The sequence below is a fragment of the Danaus plexippus genome, chromosome Z (genome assembly GCF_018135715.1).
Source record: "Danaus plexippus chromosome Z, MEX_DaPlex, whole genome shotgun sequence".
In the NCBI taxonomy this organism is placed as follows: domain Eukaryota; kingdom Metazoa; phylum Arthropoda; class Insecta; order Lepidoptera; family Nymphalidae; genus Danaus; species Danaus plexippus.
The window spans coordinates 15319397-15345726 of NC_083559.1; the positions used below are offsets into that span (position 1 = coordinate 15319397).

General features: G+C 31.3%; 1 protein-coding gene across 1 annotated transcript; it reads left to right on the plus strand.

Annotated features, from left to right (window-relative positions):
* The first annotated feature begins 6178 nt into the window (after positions 1-6178).
* Positions 6179-26060, plus strand: LOC116778082 (T-box transcription factor TBX1-like). Its single transcript, XM_032671951.2, has 9 exons — positions 6179-6318; positions 20307-20425; positions 20778-20885; positions 21172-21428; positions 22247-22403; positions 22699-22851; positions 23096-23163; positions 25721-25843; positions 25916-26060. Exons 1-9 carry the CDS (start codon positions 6267-6269, stop codon positions 25971-25973), a joined length of 1095 nt encoding a protein of 364 aa, XP_032527842.2. The 5' UTR covers positions 6179-6266; the 3' UTR covers positions 25974-26060.
* Positions 26061-26330: the final 270 nt, after the last annotated feature.

The following is a 26330-nucleotide window of genomic DNA, read 5'->3' on the forward strand; positions in this document are numbered from 1 at the left end:
TTAGCATTTTATACATAAGTTAACAATTTTAAATATTTAGAGCAATAAGAGTGAAGTTTATAAAGTATGTTACAGAAGATTACAAATGATTTTTTTTTTATTGTTTTAGTTCATGTGTTATGAACTATTGTCTAAATTATAGGCAAAGACATTCTTATTTAGTATTACTTTTAAATGAAATATTAATTTCATTTGATTCATTACTGTTCACATAAACAATTAGAACAGAAATGTAAAGATAATATTAAGCTAAGTGTACAATAAAATTTTATATGATTTTAAAGACTAAAAATATCTTAAGAGACGGTCCATATATTTTAATACATGATTTATTTTATTTGAATTTATGAGAGAGTTGCTGATCTGCGGAAGATGAATGTTTTAATAAACAAATCAAAATAACTAGCCGCAAGTAACTGCACCAGTTGAAAGTAGACTTGATGGAATTACACGTTTATTCTAATATACAATTCTTAAGTCTGCCTATAATTTTTGTCTAATTTATTTATTCTTGTTAGAATATACTGCAATAAAACAAGATTTCTAAATCTTTCCGCCCAAAATATGCAATATGGAAACTTTTATTGTTAGTGCTATTCTATTCTCAAAAGAGGTTAAAAATATGTACATGTACTGTCTCTAATATTCAAAAACTATTTGTTAATAAGAATTTTTAAGTATAGCAACATTTTTTGCTGTGAGTGATCCCTGTCCTATAAAATATGGGGACGCTTCTCTAATTAGTTGATACCGTCTTACTTTTAAGATAGTGTAATCTATTTTCTCTGAATTAATATTGTATAGCTCCACTATTTCGATCACTATTTACAAACAACATTTTCTGAGAGTGCCATGAACATGTTGAGTTTATAAGACATTGTATAAAAAGCAATGACGAATCTATTTATGAAAAATCCATCTACTTATTAGTATATACGTTAGAAATATTGAAATAGTTTATTTAAATAAATAATAATAGAATACTGTAGTCGTAATGTTAATATTTTGGGAGGAACTAATCATGTGTCTGCTGAAATAAAAAATTGCATCTTTTTATACTAGGGCTTCATTCGCCCTGGAATCATGTAATATTTTGTCAATGTTAACGTTTTTATTTATTGGACGAATTATAATCTTGAGTACTGTGTGGAGAAAACTGCATCTATCTTAATAAGTAAAATAAAAGAACTATCTATTTATTAGTTATTGTTTGAAAGACTTTACTCTGTCAAAATGGCTACTTTTCGCCAAAGGTACATTCACCAATTAATATTCTACGCAGGAGCAAATATAATTTTTAATCAATGTCACGAATTCGAACAATTGGTTGTGTCTAGGTGATATTGTTTTTAATAGGATCGGTATAAAAAATCTTCGAAAAACAAACACCATATCTATATTTGAACTATATGACTTATTATACTAAAAAAAAAACTTTTTTAATTTCTTTACTTTGACACGTACGACAGTTTGTCGTTGTTTTTTTTTCTAATAAATAAATATTGTTTTTTTTATAACCAGATATGCAACACTTCCTTAATTTGTTAATCTATCGCGATAGAATTAATTATTAATGTATTATATTAAATTAGCACTAATTGTAGTAATTTGTTTGTATATTGGAACAGATTATACAAGCGCATAATACATTGTTGCAATTTATTATTTAAATTTAAATGTAATTAATTAAAATAAAATAGCCGTTGAAGTTATATCGAGGATCATTTGGATGCGTCATCACTATCTGGTGTATGTATAGGTAATATACAGGGTTGCATCGTTACTGTCACACTTTTTTTTATATATATTTTACTAGTCTAGGATTTTTTCAAAAGTATTTAGTAAAAACTTTGATTCTAGTTCTCTAAATTTTGTATGAATTTTTGTTGTTTTGTTTCCTATATTTCTTTTATAGGAAAATTTCCTATATTTCTTTTAAAGGAGGCCTTTATTTATCGATGTAGGTATTGGTATATTATATCGTGAGCATTTTTTGGTTATGTTGAAAATTGACTCAAGTAGGCCGTATTAACCCATAAAAAAACATAGTATTAATAAGTATTATTTTTTTCATCTAGCAACCCTGTGAGTGTGTCAAATTTCCAATAACATTATTTTGGCGCGCATCAGACGCATCGACGATGGAGATATGGGCGACATGTTGGACGCGGCCGTTCACCTGAACCGCGACGATGGCTTTATGACACTGATATTTGCAGACGAAAATAATAACCACCTTGACCAGATAACTATTGTGGAATATTTTTATTTAGGTAGCATATAACGAACCGAAATTATATTAGTCATTCTTCCGAATTCAAAAATCTTGTAATTTGTTTTTGCAGGCGGTCTACAGATTATTTAAACTTTTAAGATATGAAAAATATAGATAATTCCATGAATTAAATTATTAAATAACATTTACTATATAAAAACTTAGAATTATTTCTCATCGTGTAAAAGGAAAACCCGTAGAAACTTATACTGTGACACCACTTAGAAAATTCATAAACAAAACGTTTTATTTCAGCTATAAATCTGAATAATTATTTTAGTGGGAGCAGTTCAGAATTTTCTAAATAATAAATCATTGAAGTAAGGCACAATGCTCCTGGCTCGGTGCGTTTACGATCGCTTACAAAGATCCAGTAAACACAGATTCACTTTGTTTGAAGTATGGATGGAGAGGGTGACCATTATTTAAGTAAAATGTGATACATACTACAGTTACGGTTAGCTTAGACGATTAAAATAATATTACATACTACAAAAATAACGACAACTAATAATAAGGGTTAATCATATGTCAGAAATATTTGTGTAACAGTGTTACCAATTAACTAATAATTATCTTAAAATTGCTCATATAAGTTATTTAGAGGTAGAAATAATATGTATAATTTTTTTTAATACATTATAATGTATTAATTCTTTCATTTATATATAAATCAATGTAAACGGATTTTTATATGTGTAATTTACTTATAATCGGCCAGTGTAAAGCATCGTCACATTTCCTTGGCTCCATCCGGCGCGCACTCGCTGACAGACATATGCGCGGCGGAAGATGGCGTCGTTAGAGCTGTCGTCACCGCCGCCATAAACGTAAATACACGCTTCGATTTTTCTTTCAGGAAATGCACTCAGTGCTGCCACCGTTAATGTTGTTTAGGAGGTCGTCATAAAAAATATATTTTATTTTAATATCGTCACAGTTTTTATTACAGAGTTCTTAAATCGTGTGATACATTATAATCACGGTTTTGGCAAATCGGTTTCGTTTCGGGATATTCAATCCGTGCTATACTTGAAGATTTTTTGTGCACCTACTGTTTATTGAGATTTCTTATGTGCATATACGTATACGTACCTATACAGGTACTAATTAGTTATAGTATTGTTAATTTTTAATTTAAAAATCAATACATATTTCACATATTACGTAAGTTTTTCTGTCCCGATGTATGTAACTTAAACCAAGCAAAATACTGCTAGTGTAATATGTAGGCTTTTTATTTATAAGTGCATCTAAAAATATAATAAAGGTAAAAAATTTACGAAATGGTAAAAACAATTAGATTATTTTACCAGTCAATAACATAATGGGTATATAGAAAATGAATCGTATAATATTTTATAAAAAAGTAAGATCTAACCTTGGTTTATTTAGGTTCTAGGTATTTTTTTATCAACTGATCTCTCAAATATTAATTAACCTTACAAAATCAATATACGTCAATGTTATACAATCAACATTAGAGTAATATTAAGTCAAAGAAATGATTTTAATGTCAACAATTACTGTGACGTAAAAAAATGCGGTCTGTCAAAATCTCGGAATCCATTTTGACGTAGTAGCTGTCAGTGATTAAATAAAAATATTTGTATAAATAAATGATCGAGCGCAAAACTAGCGTTGGATGTATGAAATTGTAAATTTCAACTAAATACCAACATTGGAGTCTATTAGCATGTGTCTGTAGCGATTGTGTGACTCATTAAACATTTAATTTTATTTGTTTCTATCCCGCGTGGGCAGATGGGTTGGTACAAACCGCCCAGCATCCGTCGCGCTCACTCTCATCAGATTCATCTCTGACTGGATGAAATGGCACAACGCCCATCGGTGATGATTCCGACTAAAGAAATTACAAGATTCTTCTGAATTACCTGTTGCCAGTTTAACGTTTTATTTATATATATTGAATCTTATTTTATAATATTTAATTTGAACTTCGATGTGGTTTCTTGGAAAATGTTTGATCAAAGGAGGTGAAATACCTTAAATAAATAACTACTATTTATTTATCGTCTCTTGATAAGTTATATAATATAACCTATCAAGAGACGGAAGAGACGTATCAATATAACTTATATTACAAGTACTTCGAGTTGTTTAAAAAAAATAAAAAAAAAATGAAGATAGAAGCGGATAGTTTTCAACTTAGTATTGAATATTTTTCTATTTTATATTTTGTTTACTATAATATAATTTTGCTTTAAAAAAAAACTAACTATAAACAAGTCCCATTCATAGAAAACACAAAATTCTAATTATTTATTTTCTTACACAAATTGTTATTTGTTTTGTAACTGTAGGTATTAACGAGCAATTTAATTATGTTAATATTAAAATATGTATTTGATATGTTTTGTACCAACGAATAATTTGTTCCTATCGTCAACATCGAACACAATGCGGAATATTTCTTCCAATTATATTTATTATAATAAATAATATATATTATGACAAAACTTACGTAAAACTCTTTTCACGTTTATGACATTAGCATTCACTAATGTTGCAAGTACGAAATATAATTATTCTTTTTTCTTTCACACTATATGAATCATTTGTTTTTATGGATCGTTATAAAAAAATATATGTTTTAAATTAATTATAAAAAACTGCATTGATCCACGAAATAGTGACAAAATTAATTATTGTCCCGAAAATAAAGCTGTTTGAAATATAAATCCTTTATTGGGTTATTATATATAATCTATATAAATATAAATATGTCAAGTTTTTAAAATAATGTTATTTTTTATGTATTTTTTTTTATTCTTTAAAATTCGTAGTTTAAAAATATGATAGAATACTTGTTACCTGTTACCTGAGCACAGATTACTTATAAAATGTGTACCTATAACAAAACTCTTACAGGCAAGTGAGTTATATTCTGTTGTTTATTGATTGTTATACAGCGAGTGTTTTTTGTGATATGTTCACATAAAGTGCGGTAGCGGATGCGGAAGCGAAAAAACATTGCTTTATTTAAACATTTTATATTATAAAATAAGGTATACCTATGACATATTTTTTATACTTCCCATGTTATATACATGTGGCGTTTACGTTTTTTATTTATTTAAAATACTTTTGGGGCTGCTGTTTCTCTACTCTTTCTATAGCTTAGATGTCCTAAGGATATAATGTTTCAGGGAACAATAGTTAATTTTTAACCGTTAAATCGTGACAAAATTTGTTAACAGAATCGTGCATTCATACCTACGAGTATATATATCCATTAACGTATGTTTTTGCTTCAATAATTTTTTTTTAACCAATAAATTATCACTAGAACGGGAACAGATATTAGATTTGCATCAAGAACATTAAATCCTACATAGGATATTAGACAGAATAAACAAAAATCATTGCCTTTTATAAAAGATGATTAAAGAAAAAAAAAAATTTAAAATAGACGAATAAATTAATGATATTTTTTTAAATGATTTCAGGTAATTCTGCCGGTGCTACACCTAAATATTAGCAAAAAGTCGATATATATGTATATAAGTTACCTTATTATTATTTATACTATAAATTCAAACATTGTTTGCCGCTTCTTGTTTACCGCGCGTTGAATGATCCTGCAGTTTATTAGATACAGGAGCACTCCAAAATAAACCGCCGGCTTCTTGCTAACATCAAAGTTATTTACTATAAGAATTACTAAATCTCAGGGCTGGCAGACAAACTACTGACTTCGGTACAGCTAATATAAAAAAAAAAAACCGACACGTAGCGCCCGAAAAAGAAAGCGATATCGTAGAGGTTAGGAACCATATTGTTTTTATGTTATAATATAAAGGATGATCACGTTCATACATAAAGAACAGCCCCTAGTCGTGTGATGGTGGGCGTTGGGCGTGAGGCGGGCCGGAGTCGTGTCCGACGACAGAAGCGTTCGTCTCGCGCGGCTGTGCGCGCGCGCATTAACTAAAAGCGAACTGATTTATAGTGCCAGTGATATTATAGGATGGAGAGCCAAGAGTGGCGCGAGGACTGGCACCAGCCGAGACAGATGGACGGTTAGTGGGTTTTTTAATCACAGTCCTGATGAGTGATATGCGATTTTAGCGTTCAGGTTGTTTTGCATGGACCGTTGATGTAATGTTATAGAGCATGGGACGAGCGATACGTACGTCCGTACGACGTTGTTCTGGCTAGATCATTACACTGATTGTAACCTTCCAATCGCCAGTTCTATGATATATTTTGGTACAATAATTTATTAAACCAAAATTGTTTAGAAATTCTTGATAAATAAGCTTGGGAAACCTCATGATAAAGTCTGATTTTAATCGTCATGTACTTATATGTGTAGCTTAGAAATTTCGCACGGCGTCAATCAAATAATAAAATATTAATATATAAAAATGCTCAACTGGCAGCATTCATCCGAAATTACCACGAAGGTTTTATAACTCGATAGCGATGGCGAACTCGTTTAAAGTCAAATATCGAATTTAATCTTCTTCATATAAAATATATGAATGTTTTGTAATGTGTTAAATTAACTATAATATAGTTTGTAACAATGCGGAACTCGTCTCTCTGTGAACGTACACTGATCTCTCATCACCAGGGCTCGATGACGCCTAAATGCAGTCTATTTTGTATCTCAGCCTCAATCACGAGAATCATAAAAGCTTTTAACAATATCAGCTTTTAGTTTGACTATCGCGAGACGTTTGTACATTTTTATCGTTTTGCTACACATGAATCGGTCAAAATTAATTTAATTATAAGATATTTTTAATATAATCTGTGTCTCTTTTTTATGCTATGGCTTCAATCGCACATGAATCGTGGAATATTTTGCCAATGTTAACGTTTTTGTTTCTCGGACGAGTACTAATCTTGAGTAGTCATATATCTGTTACATTAAAATGGATCCCAGTTGTATCTGTCATTAATTTATTGTTATGAATCATTTAACCTTTTACACTCCTGTCTTTTAACGATCGTTGTCTCTTCCTAGCACTTAGTAATTATTTTTTTCTCGGCTGCATACATTATATAAATATGAGACGGTTCATTCATCTATCTCTCGTCGCGAACACCCGAGCGATGACTGACAAGGAATTCCGCAGAGACAGTAGAAACATGCCAAAAATACTTTTTATTCTGTTCCACAGATAAAAAAGACGATTAGACACAGCAGAAATAAGGCTCTTAATACATTCTACTTTTAATTAAACGCTCACGTCAAAGACGTAGAACGGGAAATTGATGCGGATAAGAATTTGAAAAAAAAAAAGTTACATATGAATTGTTTAAAAAAAAATATTGTGATATAAGAAAATCCTAAGGTAAATAGTTAATGTCTGTGCAAAAAAAATTACTTATAAAAAAGTGCATATTAAAACAAGAGCAGAATCCTCTCAACGTATCTTGAGGTCGTTAATCATGAGCAGGGTGCGCATATGTCAATTGAAATAAATGTGCTGCGGGGTGGGCTGAGTTTTTTGTGATAATTAGGCAGTGGATCGTTTGGAACAAATTGTTCTCTATGTTTACTATTATAATGAATTATTTCATTAAACTATAATAATTGATTTCATGTAAACGGACGTATGAAAACAGATAAAATAAAAAAATACAGCTAAAGATTTAGGTATCACTGCTTTATATTAAAAATCACGGTGTTATCTCTTAAAAATAAAAGATTTATAAAGAAAATAAACTATTGTTAAGCAAATTAAAAAGTATTATCAGTTTTGTTATTAAACTTTTATATTATATGTATACGATATAATTTTTTGACAATACTCTGTATCGTGGGTGGCGGTACGATGACTTGCAAAAAGAAAAAAAATTCAAAGTTGAAGTATTGTGTTACAAATTGTATACTTGCTCTACTTAGTGAAATAAATAAAAAATAATGTAATATTACTTTTTCATTATTATATCAATTTGATACATATTCTGAGGCGTTTAAAAACACGCATTCGAATTTTCATTACAATCTGCATTGAACAATTTGCGTATTTATAAAAAAAAAAAAAATAATCTCGGTAGATATAGAAACTTTTTAGTATTTTTTATTTTTATTTTGAAACCTTTGTCAACAATCTGGAGGGACATAAATCAGCTCTATTTACAGTTAAGTCCGTAAGTTCTTGCGCTCTTAACAAATGCGATGCGGATAACTAAAACATAAAATGTCAAGGGTTGTTAAATATTCTGACCCAAGAATACGCGTTCATCCGAGTAGGTAATGCGTTTATTATTTTTAAATAACATTTTTCATATTAATTTCTTATTTAAAAATTTTCATAACTCACCAGATTATAAAAATATTCGATTTATCAATATGAAAGGATAGTTTTTAGTAGTTTCATTACCTAATTTATAAAACTCGTTATTCAGAGTACTTTTAGCAGTATTAAGGTTATTTGTATAACAAACAATTTCTTATAAACACGATCTAATCAAAATCTATAGACAATGAAATAAATATAGGCGCCCGAAAATCGGTTATTCGGGATCATAAATCTTATAGGTAAAAATTTAAAAATACATTTAGTGAAATGCATTTAAAAGATCTATTTGTAAAACTTTTAACAGTCAAATAACGTTTCACCTCTGATAAGATAACGCCACGTGTCTGCAATGTGTCATTTTTTTTTTTAAATACAAAACGCGCGTAAAAAAGTTGCCCTACATCTCGAGTGATTTTGATCAAAGTTTTATAGGAGCGGAGTTTTAGCACGGCTTGAATTTTTTTAGCTCTTCATTTTTAATTTAAATAAGAACTTCTTTGTAGAAACTCCGATTATTTTAGGCTTTACGACGTCCAATCTAAGAGGAATCAATATTTTTTCAATGTGTCCATTTACATCTAGAGAAAAATAGAAAATCGGTAGGCGCTTGTTGCTTAGAAAGAAAAAACTGATATTGTATTAACTTGCAATCAGAACTGTAAAGCTTTCAGACTTTTCCGCGTTTCTCTGAGAGTTTTCAGTGTAAAAAACAATTTCTGTGTAAATCATAAATATTGTTAATGAAAACAAATAAAATAATTTAATGACGTCATCCCTATATCCTCCATGGTTGGAAATTAAATAAATTCTTTGAATATTTTAATGTTGGTTTTTGCAATTAAAATATACAAAGGCGATTCATTTTATTTTTTTATCTCATAAGTGGAAACTGTAGTTGTTACTGTTGCAACTGCATAATATTTCTTTCAGACCTATCTTGACTTTTTTTCGTCACTGACTATTTTAAAATTAAGAATAAAATTATTTCAAAGTCAGTTTTCCTTCAAATTTAATACGTTTACATTTTTTTTTAGTCTGTAATGAAGCAAAGGCACTACCTAGTCCTCAGCCGTTAGCTCAAACCTATTTTATCACTCACCCCCTATAAAACAAACTTTGTCTCTTTCCTGACCATTAAATAACCTAGTTTGATATAAACAAGTAATACTAATTAATTTTCTCTTTATTTAACTTCATTGCTTTGTCATTTAAAATACTCTTTCCTACTAGTTTTAAATCGAGCTTCAGCGTATTACACACACACACAAACGCACGCACACACACACACACACATACACACACACACATACACACACACACGCACACACACATTTACAATTTAACATTTAATTCAACTTTAGTAATTTTGTTAATTGTATTGTGTAGTTGAACTGCATCTCGTGTCGTCGCCGACGGTGGGTGGCTGTCAAAATATTTTTAGACGACGCTATACTTTATTGCATGAACTTTAGAATAAATACATTAAAAAAAAAAACAATATTCAATGAAGGTCCAATAAATAAAAACTTTGACATGACTAAATATTTCAGTGCGAATGAAGCCATAGTATTATACATACACACTAAACATAATTCGGTGAGTAAATCTTACATTAAATGCCCACGTTCGTTGGTTTCCTTATCATCACATTTTCAACATGGAACTCATTTTCAAGCTTTAGAATTTTGTATTCTACCTCCTTAAATAAACTTATGATGATGAGATCTAAGATTTTCGCGAGTTTTATTCATTTAAATGAAACTAGTATTATTCGGATATACCTCGTCTGCCTCGTCTGCCCGTGATCACGGTTGCTGCTAAGTAACCGAAACGTCGGGATTATGTAGTTTTTAAATAATAAAATCCGCGTAGTATATCCGAATAATACTAGTTTCATTTAAACTTATGATGAATAGGTGTGTGCGGGTTAAATGTGTAATTCTATATTGTTTCGGTGCCCTTACACTTTTCGCTCCTTTGTCTTCAAAGAATGTATTTCATTTTTAACAGCGTATATAAAACGCTTTGACTTATACGATCAGGAAATATATTTTAAACGACATCACAATCTTATTGTTTAGAGATTGGGTATCCGATATGCTTAGTACAAGTTCGCAACGTCTCGTCGCATACGAAGCAGCTCGCGTTTTCCATTCAACAACATACACTACTGTTATAATGTTCGAATGCGTATGGATAACTAACTGTGAACGGCCCGTATGAAGTTGTCAACTTGGACTAAGCATGTTGAACGGGAATTATTATGGTTTTACGAAGTTTTAGGAAGACACCGGTGTAAGTACCTAAGTTTTGCTAAAGCCCTGTGGAAACGGTCTCATAAATTCTCATAACTGATAGATTCTCATAGAAATCTGTATCAGAAAATTTTTAAATTTTATAAATATTTTTTTAACTGATAAATTCTGATACCCGGTTAGCTGTTTTGTATCAGAATTTATAAGACTTTTTCCACAGGGAGCGTGGCGAAACATATTATAAAGCAGTTATTTCTAGTTTCTTAGAACTAAGAACGAAACGTCATTTGCTATTGAATTATATTCTTCAAATTGTAACATTGTTATAAAAAAATACTTTTGTAGACATAAAACAATCTCCTGCATCTAGGAATGGGACAGAAGGTTGAACTTTTTGCAAAGTTTACTGATACAGTAATGAATGATAGGTAAAGATATAGGTTATATATGATTAGCATAGACTATAAACAAAGCTCGAACCCGTCGTGCAAAATCGCAAATCAATCCGAATGAATAGATAGTTCCAATCTAGTTTCTATTAATTCGGTATGCTGGAAATTTTTATGTAATACATTGCAGACGATCTCATACATCGTGAGAATACGAAAAAAACAAACAAATCGCAACAATATCCTAATGTCTATAAAAATTACGCAACAATTCCCCAGTTCTAATTCCTCTACCACGTGATGTCGAATCTTTGTTCTTCCATTACAACGTATAAACAAATACAAAACAAGTTGTAAATTATATATGATAGTGTTTGTTATTATAAGTTTAATTTTATCGAAATCGATGCGTGAATTACAATAGTTATGGCTGTAGAATAAACTTGTCTATAACAATTACGATATGGGGCATCATGAGGGTGACGTATCAAACATGTTTTAGTAATTTTTTTTTAGTTTTTTTTTGTCGTAAAGGATTTCCTAAACCCTCATCCTAATTTTTGTATTATAAAAAAATTGTATCTGCAAAAATATAAATTATAATATCGTAAAATAATCGAGACAAATTCATAATATTATTGATTACTTTTATCCTTCGATAAACAAACATTAAAATCTATTAAATTTATATTAAAACCACGGAAATGAGGATGTCCAAAGAGCGCAACGCGTCTTCGATGTGCCTCGATATCGCTAAACAAAATAAACTTAAGATCGTCCTATGTTTATTATTCTTATATTTAATTTTGAACGCGTCCATATTGATTCTTTGAAGTCCGCAGAAGTTGCTGCGTCTTTGATACTTTAAGTATTTTATTTGTTATTTCACCTTCTGCGTTGATATCTTATATATTTGAAACACCAACACCGTCTTGGTAAAAACCAATAGGTGTTCGTGAGTTGCGATAGTTCAATTATTTGGAGAGGTGCACTATTTGTTTCTGTTTTGAGATATCGAAATATGACGTTACTATGCTTTGATCCCCTTAAAGAGCCGAATTTGTTGATAGAGATTAGTTCCAAATTCAAACGGTATTTGTATTGAGGAGCGGGGTCACGTACAACAGCTGTTGTGATGTACGGCTCTGGTTCGCGTATCGCTGAATATGATTTTAAATGACTAATTCCACAACATAAACATTCCCGTTCTCATGAGGCTCCGCGGTTGAAGTGTTATTGTAAACACGTGTTGATTTGTTATTGAATTTTAATTCGCAGCATTATATTAATTAAGCATTAATTAGATACGATCGGAACTGTAATGTTGGTAACAATGCAATTTGTATGTCCCTTGATTTATCACGCAGGTCGAAACTTCCTGAAGCCGTCATGTTGGTACACATGAGTGGAGATGGACTTTTTTTTAAATCTAAAGTCGCATGCATGATAGCTTATCTGTGGAGACATAATTTTTAAATTTTAATAAAGATATTCTATTGTTGTTAAAGACCTAGTTGTGTGAAATGATTTAATAAATTCTGTTAATCTATGGTTGTTGAACAACAGTGCATCACCTAATATTATTTAGCATAAAGCAGTAAGCGAATTTAACAGAACTCTTCCCATTCAACGTTTTATATTGTGCACCTCGGTGAAGATCCCATTCCATGCTGCCACAGCTTTTAATTATGAGCTCCAAAATATATTTTTACTGTGAGAGCGCACACGATTTATACGTTTGACATTTAGTGGAATTTCCTCCAATAAACAAAAACTTTGAAATAAATAACCCTACCCCTCAGTTACAAATTACGCGTTTGAAACACAAGATACGTCTTGGGAACTTGAAGGATGCTTTATGATGTAGGCATACATATATAGGACACGTATATTCCTTAACTGTCATTCCTATACGAATAAGGACACTCAAAGTGAACTATGTTCTGAATGTACATATTTTGATAAACTGTATTAGTGTCTATGTATTAGATTTTTTCTGGTTTTTGTTCGAATTCCGACAACATAAGTTATATCTCTCATTCCCTATCCAATTAAGAGTATAACTAAAACTATTATTATAAAGTAATACAGCATTACGTGGACGATACATTACCGGGTAGGGGTGTAACGCGAATGAAATCGACGACTTAATTTCTTTATACTTTGATAAAAATCACTTGATAAATATATGGTCAGATTATGGTTAAAACTGTAGGTGCGACCCTGAATTATATAACTTTTTATATAAATCACGGTTTTATACAATGAATCGGTTCTAAAAACAAAAATATATAATGAATTTTAACTATATCATCAATTCAAATCAAATTTACGCTTTCAAATTAATCACTTAGGAAATACTCGATAGTTCAGATGCTTAAAATGATTACAATGTATTAAATAAAGCTTTTTACGTGTTTATGAATTAGTAATAATTGATAGTATCCAAAAATAGTTAATGATAGAGGAATCGGTTTCGTCGTTAGAAACACAAATCACAATTAGTGCCCGCGGCCGACCGTGGTAGCAATGCGAATCAGTGGGTTGCCAGTTGAAATAAAATCTATTTGATTTAAAAGAATTTAATAAATTTAATGTCCTTACGAAATACAAATGAGATTATTCCTATCTAATTTAATTTTTAATTTTCACTCCTCAGATACATCTGATTGATGTAGCTGATATAAATGTATTTTTTAATATACTTTAATGTACATTTAAATTTATATATTTTTTTCTACAAAAGAACCTGAAGGTTTTTCCTTTGATCATTAATTTTAATGAGTTTTATTTTACAATTAAACGATCGCATGATTCCGTTTCGAATGCCGAATGTCTGAGCAACGGCCAAGAGGTATCAAGGCATGTTGTCACGTATCAATCAGCAATCATAACATTTCCATTGGATGTCGAGATATTTGTCCACGTTCACACTCCCTGCCAGCCGGCTTGATGGATGCACAGCAATTAGTTTTAAAATTTATTTGACAGCTAAACTTTTCGAGGACTTATGGCTCTGACATCATCTCGCACTAATTGTTGCTTGCTCGCTTGCAGATGCTTTGGATTCTGGTTATATTTGTGGCACGATAATAATCAGGAATTAATTATATTCAGAGCCAAAATTGTCAGCCCGTTATTCAGTTTGAAAATGGAATACTGAAAAAGGAAACAGAATATAAAAATATTATTATAGAAAAGAAACATAAAACGTAGACAAGCATAATTATACTATTACTATCTAAACCGAGTGTTAAGTTTTTTTAAGATTTCGACATCTTCGAAGGCATTATAAATTAAGTAACACGTAGCTACACGAGTCTAGAAGGTTCTTTAACCAGAACAAAATTATTATATATATATATATATAGTATGAGGTTTATTTTAAAATTAAGACGATAAAAATAAGATGATATTATTTATAAGTAAATATGATATATAGAAGAACGAAATACACAACACAGTAACGAACAAGTATAAATCGAGTATCAAATAGGTATCAGAATTTAGTCCAGGAATAGATTTGCTTGGCAGCATCAGTCAATCAGCTATCAAAACAACCCGATGCAGCGACATCTAGCGTGGTTCAGCGTTCCTAGAATAATGGATTGATGGGACAGGAAATTCGCAGGCAACATTGACGGTTTCGTATGTTTGCTTTAATTAAAACAGAGATACGTTTATCGATAAATTTGTTGCTTTCACCTATTAACTATTTCAATTCGTCGTGTGATTATCACAATACATGTACCATAATTTGGATGATTGATTTATATTCCAGCAAGAAAACTATGAAATTACTAGGAGTTTTTTTTAAGCGCTAGTAAAATCACACGATTTTAAATCATTTTCGTAGTAATCATCTTTTATTTATTTTTTAATAAAATACTTCATTTACATAAGGCATGATTTTCATTCGGTTTCATTTGTTTCTAGCTCGAAGCGTAATTATGTTTTATATATTATATTTAATTTCGAATAAATTTAATCATAAAAAAAGGAAAAAAATGTTGATATTTTTTTAACTATATTTGATTCAACATCGTTTCGGTTATTTGTCTCTATAAATCTTTATTACGTTTTTATTTAAATGTTTGTGTATAAAAAATGTACATGTTCATGTCTTCGTATCTTCAAAGTGACGTGCTAGTATTGGCTTGTTAACGAGCAATTCTCGATATGCTGACACAGAGTGATCGAGTGATGTGGATTAATTTGTGAGGAAGAACATTTCTATTTGTAAATAAAACTTAAGTGGAATTGTTCCGGGTGGCGGGTTATACTTATGAATTGTTTGTGCGATGGCCACTGTTTGTTTTAATTACTTTATGACTCATTCGCGTACTTAGAATATTTTCTACCATTTGGCTGTGAGGCGTTGAGTAATGTCATTGTGACAGTTACGAATAAAAACTTTTTTTTTTTTTTGTAATCTATATTTATAAACTGTATCGACACTAATTATAGTACTTGTTAATTGTTAATGTTTAGTTTTAGCATTTTAAAAATGGATTTGTTTACATTTGTTTGTAATGTGTATCGTATGAGCGCGTAAATCAAACTCAATGGATACTACACGTGTGGCTCACTTCACAGGGCTGTGTTTGGTTATATATTTATATATTGACGCTATATTTGTTGTTCAACAATATCACCACAAACAGAATTATAGATTTAAAAATTAAAACAATTTTTAAAACTCTAATTAATAGTTTGACTTTATCAATGCTTACCAGTAAGAACTTCAACTTGTTTATTAATAGCCACAATGGAACCGAATTGCCCACTTGGTATTGACAACGCGATTTCATAATTGGTATTCTTAGCGTCGTTCAAAAGAATAATATAATCGGAGTATCTTACACTCTAAGTATAAAAAAAGACTAAAGTTGTAAATAAACAGTCCGTGGTTATATATTTAAATTAATTTTGGATCAATAAATCGCTGGCAACCCTGAGTGCAACATGAGCGCTGCAACTACCGCGGTCAATCAATGCCGATTTATTGCTGGGTGGATGGCGTTTGTGACAATAATATAACACAAATTAGTTCACCTGGTTGCTGCTCACACAAGTCTTATTAATTCTGTTGCTGCTTAGCCTGTGTCTATGACATTCATGTACAAAATATATAGTATATATATATATATTGTAATATCTTAATATCACTATTTAATCTAATGACAACCTAATTAGATATTTTAAGTTGTCATCTGTAGCTCTTTTAGTTTGTCATGAATAACCGACGAATGTGTTATTTAAATATTTAATTATTTAACGGAATAAACCGAAAATCATGTTATCGATTTTTCACACATACCTTATTATTTTTACTTTTCGATTCTAATTTATTATACTTTAAGTAAACTCTTCTAGAGTCTGACAATTAAGTTGCGTTTACACGATGCATGTGTTTAAATTGGTCGTATAATAAATTGCATAAGGTAATTAGATTCACTGTTGATTTTTATTTTTTATCTATGTTTATAGAGACACATAACTCTCGTGCAAGCCCACCTTAATCACGGCATTAGATCGATATATCAGTATAGATATTGCAAATTATTTAGCTGCGTATAAAATTGACAAGATTTACCGACTGCACAGCATTTGGAGTGGAACGGGACCCATTAATACAGCTGTCCTTTCTAGATTTATAGTTCTCTAAAATACTAATTAACTTATAATGTGCAGCCAGTACAGGGAAGAGTGTGTTACGGCAAAGCAAATCTTTATAATTAATACAACGATATTAATAATATAAATATCACGGGAACTAACTCTTTATTTTAGTACATGTACCGTATGTCATAAACCATAGAGAATGTGATAAAGAGGAAAGTATTTATTTAAAGATCAGAAAAAAATATAACAAGTCCTTACATGACTTCACCTTCATAACAATTAATATAATAAAGTATGTTTTTAATACAATGGAATGCACATTAGTTTCTGGTATTATGCATATGAAACAAAATGTGACAATTACACTTTTTTTTTTTTTTAATTCTAAAAATTTATCGTTTCCGACATGCCAAGTGCTGTGTGCTGTGTAGGAATGTTATTATTAAGTGTGGTTCTCACGATTCAAGTTGCATTCTACTTATCAATTGACTTAAAATTCTAAAATAAGTTATGCTATAGCTAGCTTTATTAACTTATAATCCCTGTATATGTTCACAGTCGATAGTATTTTTTTTCATATTATTGATTATCTGTATTGAAAAGAGCTGTCAAACTGATTGTTTTTTTTTTTTTTATATGTTAATAGAAATCTGCTTTGATTCGACGTACAAAGTCACTGTTGTTATTCATGGCTATCAAATTTAGAAGTTACTCCTATTATTTATTTTATATGTCATTTTTTTGTCCACATTGTGTTATTTTAAAGAGCATTACGCTTGCATATTTATTTGTTTTAAATCTAACCCCACTCAGCGTTTCCATATTGGGAGTTTGGACCAATCAGCGACTAATAGCCACGTAATAATAAATTTGTGTAATGCTGAGATGTTAAGGTGTTTATTTTAATATTGTCGATACATCATATCCGACACCAGCGCTGGTGCTATAAAGGATAACGTTCTAAAATAAGGGGATCGTTGTCTTAACGTCGTAAGTATAGTTATCATCGCCTGGCTTATTTATAACGGAGTCGTTCTCAATTTATAGTTTCAGATTTCGATTTTCCCATTGGACCAATTAGTTGAGTGAGATGTCCGCCATTGAGTGGACGCTTTCATTTTTATGGTTCATATTTTGTTAGATTACTTGTGAGCTCGTCTCGATTTCGTATTTTTTTTAATGATCGCGTTACAGTGGATAGTGGATACATAATTATTATCTGTGCCCGTTCTCTCTTGTCGTTGACCGTTGACCGTCGTAGGTATGTGATTTGGTATATGTTTAAATAGAATATACGACAAATATATATCACAAATCCTAAATTTTTTAACCTTATTTATGAGAAAATAACTTGAGATTTTCTGTAATATAATTCTTTCGGCAGTACCTTTCTTGTTTATTAATCTATTTTCATAATATCACGTTCTTTCCGTTTATTTATTAATTCCTTCGATCCTTATATTTTAAGGATAATAAAAGGGTACAAACTTCCCTAACAAACTTAACAAACTTCCCTAACAGTAATGGTGACGTCTTTATTCATACTTAGATTCGCGACTATTTAAAAATCTCCATAGATTAATTTTTATTTCTCTTACCTATAATAGTTGTGCTATGAAATAAAATGATTAGAATTTAGGTCCTTTTTGTTCCGCCACTTTTTTTATAATATTTACATACAAATATTTGATAAGTATAAGGTATCTGTGAGTTTTATTTTTTCCTGTGAAATTTATGTCTTCATTAATAGTTTAAGACAGGTTATAGTCATTCATTCACTCCACGACGCTGCCTTCAAAGGCTAGCTTTTATGAGTAACATACTTAAATACTATAACGTGCGAAAACTTATGAAAGTAATACTGTTTACGATCTGTATATAGTGCCAACTTAGACTAAGACCTGCTCGTTTAGAAGGTACCCTTAGTCTAAGTAAGGAATCCATTTATAATTTAATATCAAAATTTATCGTTATATTTAAAGCGAGTTTTACCAAAGTAACATTTTTATAGGTGGGTAGTATTGGAAAAGTTTAGAACTGGCCAGTTAGAAGCATTGGTAATGAAAGCTTTTTTGAATTTCCATTTTGGAACTCTTTGGTAACCTAGTGTAGTTTCTTGCATGCATTTGTTATTTGTTTTTATGAATTGGCGGCAAATATAAAACTTATTACACGTGAAAATTGACCTAACGCGAGAAAATTTACTGTCAATGATATTATGACTTCCGTTGTGGGATTACTCAACAACAAAGCTATTATAGGCTGCGATTAGGATTTCTAAAGGCCCCATCTTGTGCCAGTGTTTACAATTGGTTTAACGAGTTAAAGCGTGGGCTTAGCAATCTTAATGAAGATCCGAGTGAGGGACGCGCTTTAACAGCGTCTAATGAAGGCAACATCAATGTTGTGCGACGTATCATAGAGGAAAATAAGTGAGCGACCTATCAGCAGATACGGGCAAAGTTCAAAAAATATTACGCGAAAATTTAGGATTCGGGAAGCTTTGTACCAGATGGAATCCCCATACTTTACGCGACGACCAGAAATACCTTCGTATGGACTGGTGTCACCAAATGTTGACGATGTGTGGAGAGGAACGGAGATTACTTCGAAAAACAATAAAAGTATTGGAAAATTTCTGCATTAATCCGTTTTTCATTTTCTAAACATTTTCAGTGTTACCTAAGTATTGTAACTGTTGTAAAGCATACTATGTTGCATGTTCTATGTCCCTACCTGCTACGGGATTGAATCTATATAAACATTTCCAAATTTTTCGTTCGCTTACATTGTTACTATCAGATTTGGAGTTGTATGAATGGAAAACGTGAAACCGTCGGTATTTAGTTTGGAGATACTCGTACTAAGGGTAGTGTTATAAAATTACTTCGTTACCATGATTTCGCTTATTCAAAGGGAAATTCTAGTATTGAGTGTTTTACGTTGGGCTCTTGCTTGATGCTTATATATTTGCAATTTATTTTTATTTATATCTAACTGTTATCTGCGATATTATTTTATTGCTTTGCGAATTTTTTTACAGAAATAACATTAAAATTGCCACTATTTATCATCATCACAATACATACGGAGCGTTTAGTTTATCCTTCTGTAAAATCCTTTAACTATTTATTCTCCTTGTTTAGCGTGACGATGTAATGTTAGCACGTGACAGTGCCCGTCCAGCTCTAGGTTTTTGATGTGAAACTATTGTTTAATTTTTACCGTATACACTGAATCACATTAACGTTAGTCGGAAACTAGATTTAACTTTGATTAGTCGCGCGTTCGTTACTGTATTGTACTAAAGGTTATCATATTTCCAATGACCCAGAGATTTACTTGATTCATTCGACTTTAGAACACCGTTTTCATTTTACATGTAATTTTAAACGTGATCTGACCGCAGCGAATTCGTTTTGGTGCTATATGTAAATAGTTTAGTTCTTGGAGAATGTGAAGTGGTGATCGTTTGTTGCAGGCGTTGTGTTCAACCAGTTCCCGCGAGGTGGTTTCCAACTGCAGGCTTTAGCTGAGCGAGTCAGCCGCGACCAGGAACACCTGCCCGTACTGCCGCCGCTTTACAACGTAGTACGAGACGTTAGTATTGTTTTACATATATCACACTAAATAAACCTAATTTGAAATTGTATATTTTTTGGAGGGTAGATTTTATTTATTTATATATTACTGTATTTCATATCTTTCGGTTGTTTTATCTGGTAGAGGCTGAGGGGAATCATATTTCATTGATTAGCAAACTAATTAAAGCTTTTCATTAAATATCCCAGTCGTTATATGTATTCCTGACGACTATATCAGGAATACGTATTAGTCCCGACTCTCAGAGAAAAATTTTTTTGGTACTAACTAGTTCAATCGATAGGTTTTTATTTCGCCTACATTTGTATATCGTGTTATGATTTTCATGTCTGAATTCGTTTTATATCAGACTGCTAGCTGTTCGCGGAGTACATACTCTCCGCTACAGGCGCTCAGTGAGAGCACGTGCCGAGACCACGCTGCGCCCGCGCCGCCCCCGCCCCCGCCACGTGTTCAGGTATACACACACACACACATTTAACAGATACGAAGCAGTACAAGAGCATTTAATTAAGAGCAAATCTTTGAAAATTGTTTTAGTTATGTTATATTTATAAGAATAATCAACGATGAGTAAGCCAAGTATGCACGATGTACGTTATACTAAAACACCAAAAATTAAATAGGTAAATAGTTAATTTAGACATATACAAGAAAGTTTCGTTTTGATACAGACGCTATAACTTAGTACACAGTCTAACCTAACAAAACCTGACCTAACCTAACAAGTGTTTTTCTCGTAGGAGGCCCACTCGCAGGTCCCGAATCAAAGCGTGACCCTCCACCCAGCTGTAGCTCGTTGCAGCGCTTCCTTAGAGCTTTCAGCGTTATGGCGGAGCTTCCACGAGCTCGGGACGGAGATGATAGTGACGAAGGCCGGCAGACGGATGTTCCCAGCGCTCCAGGCGAGGCTCTCCGGTCTACTGCCCAATGCTGATTATCTACTGCTGGTGGATTTCGTACCGCTGGACGACAAAAGATACAGATACGCCTTCCACAGGTCCGTTGCTATATTTACCAGGATATAGCTCATATCGTTTACTTTTTAAATATAATGACTCAAAACGAATATACGCGTTAAGACAACCTTTATAAGAATATGTACTCTATTTATTTTGTATATTAGGTGTATTTTGTATACAACACGAATGCCGCTACTGTTAGGATACTGTTTTAAACTACTAATGAAATAAAAATTATAATAAGTCTTACGATATACTAACCACTTTAATCGGATACAGTTTATGCAAATACTACTGGAACTATTTTGCATTTTAATTTTTTTTTTGTATCAAAATAGCTTCAATATATATTTTATAAATCATGTAAGAATATTTACGAAAAAAAAAAAATTATTCGAAAATATTCGTTTGGTTTAAAGATGTTTATACATAACTTTTGATTAGGATACTTAATATATTGTTTGCGTAACTAGGTTTGATAATTTTTACGTGAATTATTTCTTATTTTTGAACATGATTTTTGTCGTTTCTAACAGAGCTTAGCGTCCATTTTATATAATTGAGCATTTATTTTGTAAAACATCCAATAGCTGAGCGACTACTTGACCAACTTCTATAATACTTATCAGTTTCTCGTATCTCGAAAATTAATCATGAATTTTGGAAGCTGAGCGACGTGATTATATTTATCAATGTTTTCAACTCAAACTTTGAACAGGATATCATCGCAGCTGAGCGTATATTTCTTAAAAACATTGCTCAAAGTTAGAGCGTTTATCTGATCGTCTTCGACAATCGAGCGTTTATTTTGTGTCCGTAATCCCTATATATAATGCGATGTGATAATAATGTTCAGTTCGAGCTGGGTCGTGGCTGGCAAGGCCGACCCTGTGTCTCCGCCTCGTATCCACGTACACCCTGACTCGCCAGCGGCCGGAGCACACTGGATGAGACAGCTCGTCTCTTTCGACAAACTTAAATTGACAAACAATCAGTTGGACGACAATGGACACGTTAGTATAAATATATATATGTATATATACATATAAATGCATATTTTGGTATATGTTTTTGATAAGACATAATCGATTTAGTCTCAGGTAAACTAATTGTGAATTCATAAATAAATCAAAAAAGATTAAAAATGAACAAAGTTAAAATTTAATAAAAATTATTGTTCATACTTTTTATTGAACGGATGAAAACATCGTATATATAAAAAATATTTATATTTATATATATCTATAGTTACCCGTAAAATTAGTTCTTCATCAATTCAACTTGGATAACCTGTTAATCATTATACAGATAATTCTGAACTCGATGCACCGCTACCAGCCCCGGCTGCACGTGGTGTTCCTACCCGGAGACGGGCAGAGCGCCCCGGGGACGGTCCCCTACAGGACCTTCATCTTCCCGGAGACAGGGTTCACAGCGGTCACCGCCTATCAGAACCATCGTGTAAACAATTATATCACTATTTATATTAATACAGATAAATAATACGACATTGGCATAATGTTCAACGAACACAGCGTAATTAAACATGGACATTAAAAAAAAATTGTCATTATTTTAGTTTCTATTTCTTATTGTTTACTTTTTTTAATATAATGATTCAAGACGGATAAACGCGATATATTTTTTTCTATTTATTATCTATATTATGAGCAAATTGTACATTCACAATAATAAATTTCCACAGATAACTCAATTGAAGATAGCCAGCAATCCGTTCGCTAAAGGCTTCAGAGACTGCGATCCCGACGACTGGTGAGTTTTTCATTATAAATAATTTAGCATATATTATATTTTCTATAATATTTAAGAGTATTTCGGACATTTTAATATAGTCTTTGAGCGTAGTGCAAAAAAAAATAAATCATTTATACTGTGTTTTCAAATAGACGACGATTTATAAAGTTACAAATTCCATCATATATTTTTTTTTGACATAACTATGACAAAGTTTAAAATGATTTGTGTTCCTATTATTTAGTTCACAGCAATAACTTTAAACTTCTATACATTACAATTTAAACAACTGATAATGAAGTCGTCGGTATCCTTGCTGTGATTCTTGAGGTACAGATATATATAACACGATAGTTACCTCGGACGTGATAAACATTTCTGAATGTATAATTCTTAATTCTCAATAAAACTGTCCCGGAACACTAATTACGGCACAACACAACACAGCACAGCACAGGGGCCGTAAAACGTTAACCTGAACCACATTTCTCGGTTCTGTGTCACAACATGAATCACGAGACATATTCCACCAGCCGGCGACAATTTACTTTTACGACCACACACTAAAGAGTTACGCGCGACAGTTATGGCGGCCAGCGTTTCCCGCCAACTTTGACATCCGAACCGTTTTATTGCTATGCAATGTCTATTTTGACTTCACCGTTGATAGATACAGTTTAGTCGTGATTGATTTATATCGATGACGTTTTTAAGGCTTAACCATATCAATAGATATTTACTTATTTTGTTTTATCTGTATTGAGTAAAAAAAAATCGTTATAACATGATACAGATTATAATTTTTTTTATTTTTATTATAGACAGATAGTATTAAAAAATTACAGTTTGACGTATGTGAAGTATTAACTAAGTCAGGATCGTTTTACATATCATAAATTTCCGCCCAAACTGTTACCGAAAATAATATCTAGTTGTTTGTAAAGTGTGCATTAAACGCTTGTTTACCCCGATCCCGGCGTGTATTGGTTCGTTATTCTGAAATAAATCTCTGGCGATCGTTAACTGTGGATTGCACTCGGCTCACATCACACCAGCCAGAGCCGACCAATCGCGACGAGAGAGGCATAATACCAACATTTTATAGCAAATCATTCAGTTTTTCACTATATTCTGTGTCTATTTAATCTGTCACATATTAAAAAAAAAACTACGCAGGTTCGTAAATTTCATATGTCGGAGTTAATTTTTTTTTTAAATATCGAACTAGCGAGAGATATCTTTCTAAAATAAACAAATACGTCATTAATTATTCCATAGCAACTTTCGCCATATGCACAAACAGGGTAGGGTAATTTTTTTTATATTTCCCGGTACGATAGATTAATATATGGCTGTCATTTGTCGCTTCTTGTCAAAATAGTTATTAAGTAAGTTGACCCAGGCTATTAAATTTTTTTATTAGAAAACATATCCTTTCAGTAAATATATGTAACAAACATTGATCACTACAGATATTGTAATATAAATAAAAATTATATAAAACAATGATTACCTACCGTGAAATTTAACTGTGAAATAATGAAAAGAAGAGTATAAGTAGTACCTACTAGGTTATGTATTAACGAAATTTCAAGTGACTCCTTAGAGAATAGACAAGTTATTGTTGTTTTTTTTTTTATTTTAAAAAACCAAAGACTATAACTGTCTCGCTCCAAAATATTCTTCGTTTACAAATAGACTTAAAAGTTTAGTCCAACGCTTTTGCTGTAAGGGAATTTTGTTTAAATAAGTTTTTAAAACTGTTACAGTGATATTTCATCGAAAAGTTGAATAGCGATTATAACGAAATAAATCGAGCATTTAATTTTTTTTTATTAAATACAGATTGTTTAATTCTCGGCGTGTTACAGGTAAAAAAAAAGTTTTTTTTTTTTGACATTTGTTGCGTATTTGGAACAAGTAATTATAATATAAATACTATAAAATAATAAGCTCAAAATAATTCTATTTCTATATCTTATATAGAAAAAAAATTAATAAATTATGTCTAAATTTCCATATTTGGCGATATTCACTATATTATTCTTGTTAAAGCTATTTTTAACCGAACAAAAAAATTCAAGTAATTATTTTTTTTTATATATTTTTTTTAAAAATCGTATTAAAGAAACCTAATAATTAAAAACGAAAAAAGTATTTACACTGCGAAATATAAAATCCATATTAGCAATAATCTATTGAATCATAATGTGTATAAATAAAAAAAAAGGCTTTCATACATTTTCTGAACACCATTGTTTTGAAAGTAGCCGTTAATGTAAAGATCCCGTGCTTATAATGTAGTCATATATGTAGCAATCTTACTTAAACGTATGTTATAATAAATCATATAACTAGATCTTATAAATTATATCTAAGACTGAAATGCTCGAGCGTTAGGATGTAATGCTATCTATTCATATCTGCCTTGCCTCGTTGTTTTTTTTTTGTATATTCCAATATTTTCTCCGACGTAACTATCCAGTAACCGTTATAATATTTTACAAAGATTCCAATGATTCTATAAACACGTTATGTTGATTTACGTACAACCGATTGTATGTGTGTATGTTAGTCCACCAGAGCCGGGCGGACAACGGGCCCCCCGGAGGCGCGAGGAGGGTCCGCTAGCGCAGCCCTACGCCGCTGAACCGAGCGCCGGCGGGCCGTTGTACGCGCCCCACGCGCACACCGTAAGGTATGATTCGTTCTTATAATATTATTGCTATATATATCGTTGCTTATTTATGATTAATGTCCATTTTGACAGATACCAACCTCACTCAAGTCACAACAGCTCGTACACAGCGTATTACGCTCACAGATAATAAATATGAATTGTGTTTTGTATGTAGATGTAACACGAACGAAATTAAAAAAAAAAATACATTATACACTTCTCTGTTTATAATTTTGATAGCTTATAAAATTTTATTAATATATGTATGTAGTTTTAAATGATAAAATTTGTGTTCTCTTGTGCCTTATCGAATTAAGTAATAATAGTTCAGTATTTATTATCATAAAATTATATACTTCTTTAATATCAAACAAATATATATTTTCTAAATGTAATTTTTATTTATAACATTTAATTAAGGTATAAAGATATGGAGATTTTCAAAGATATCTTCTTGCGAATTAAAAGTGCTAGACTTTTAAAACCAAATCACCTTGTTTACAAA

Coding starts and splice junctions, on each gene's coding strand:
- LOC116778082 (XM_032671951.2), top strand. CDS start 6,267: ATGGAGAGCCAAGAGTGGCGCGAGGACTGGCACCAGCCGAGACAGATG. Junction 20,886..21,171: donor CGCCCCCGCCACGTGTTCAG/GTATACACACAC, acceptor TTTTTCTCGTAG/GAGGCCCACTCGCAGGTCCC. Junction 25,844..25,915: donor CCCCACGCGCACACCGTAAG/GTATGATTCGTT, acceptor CCATTTTGACAG/ATACCAACCTCACTCAAGTC.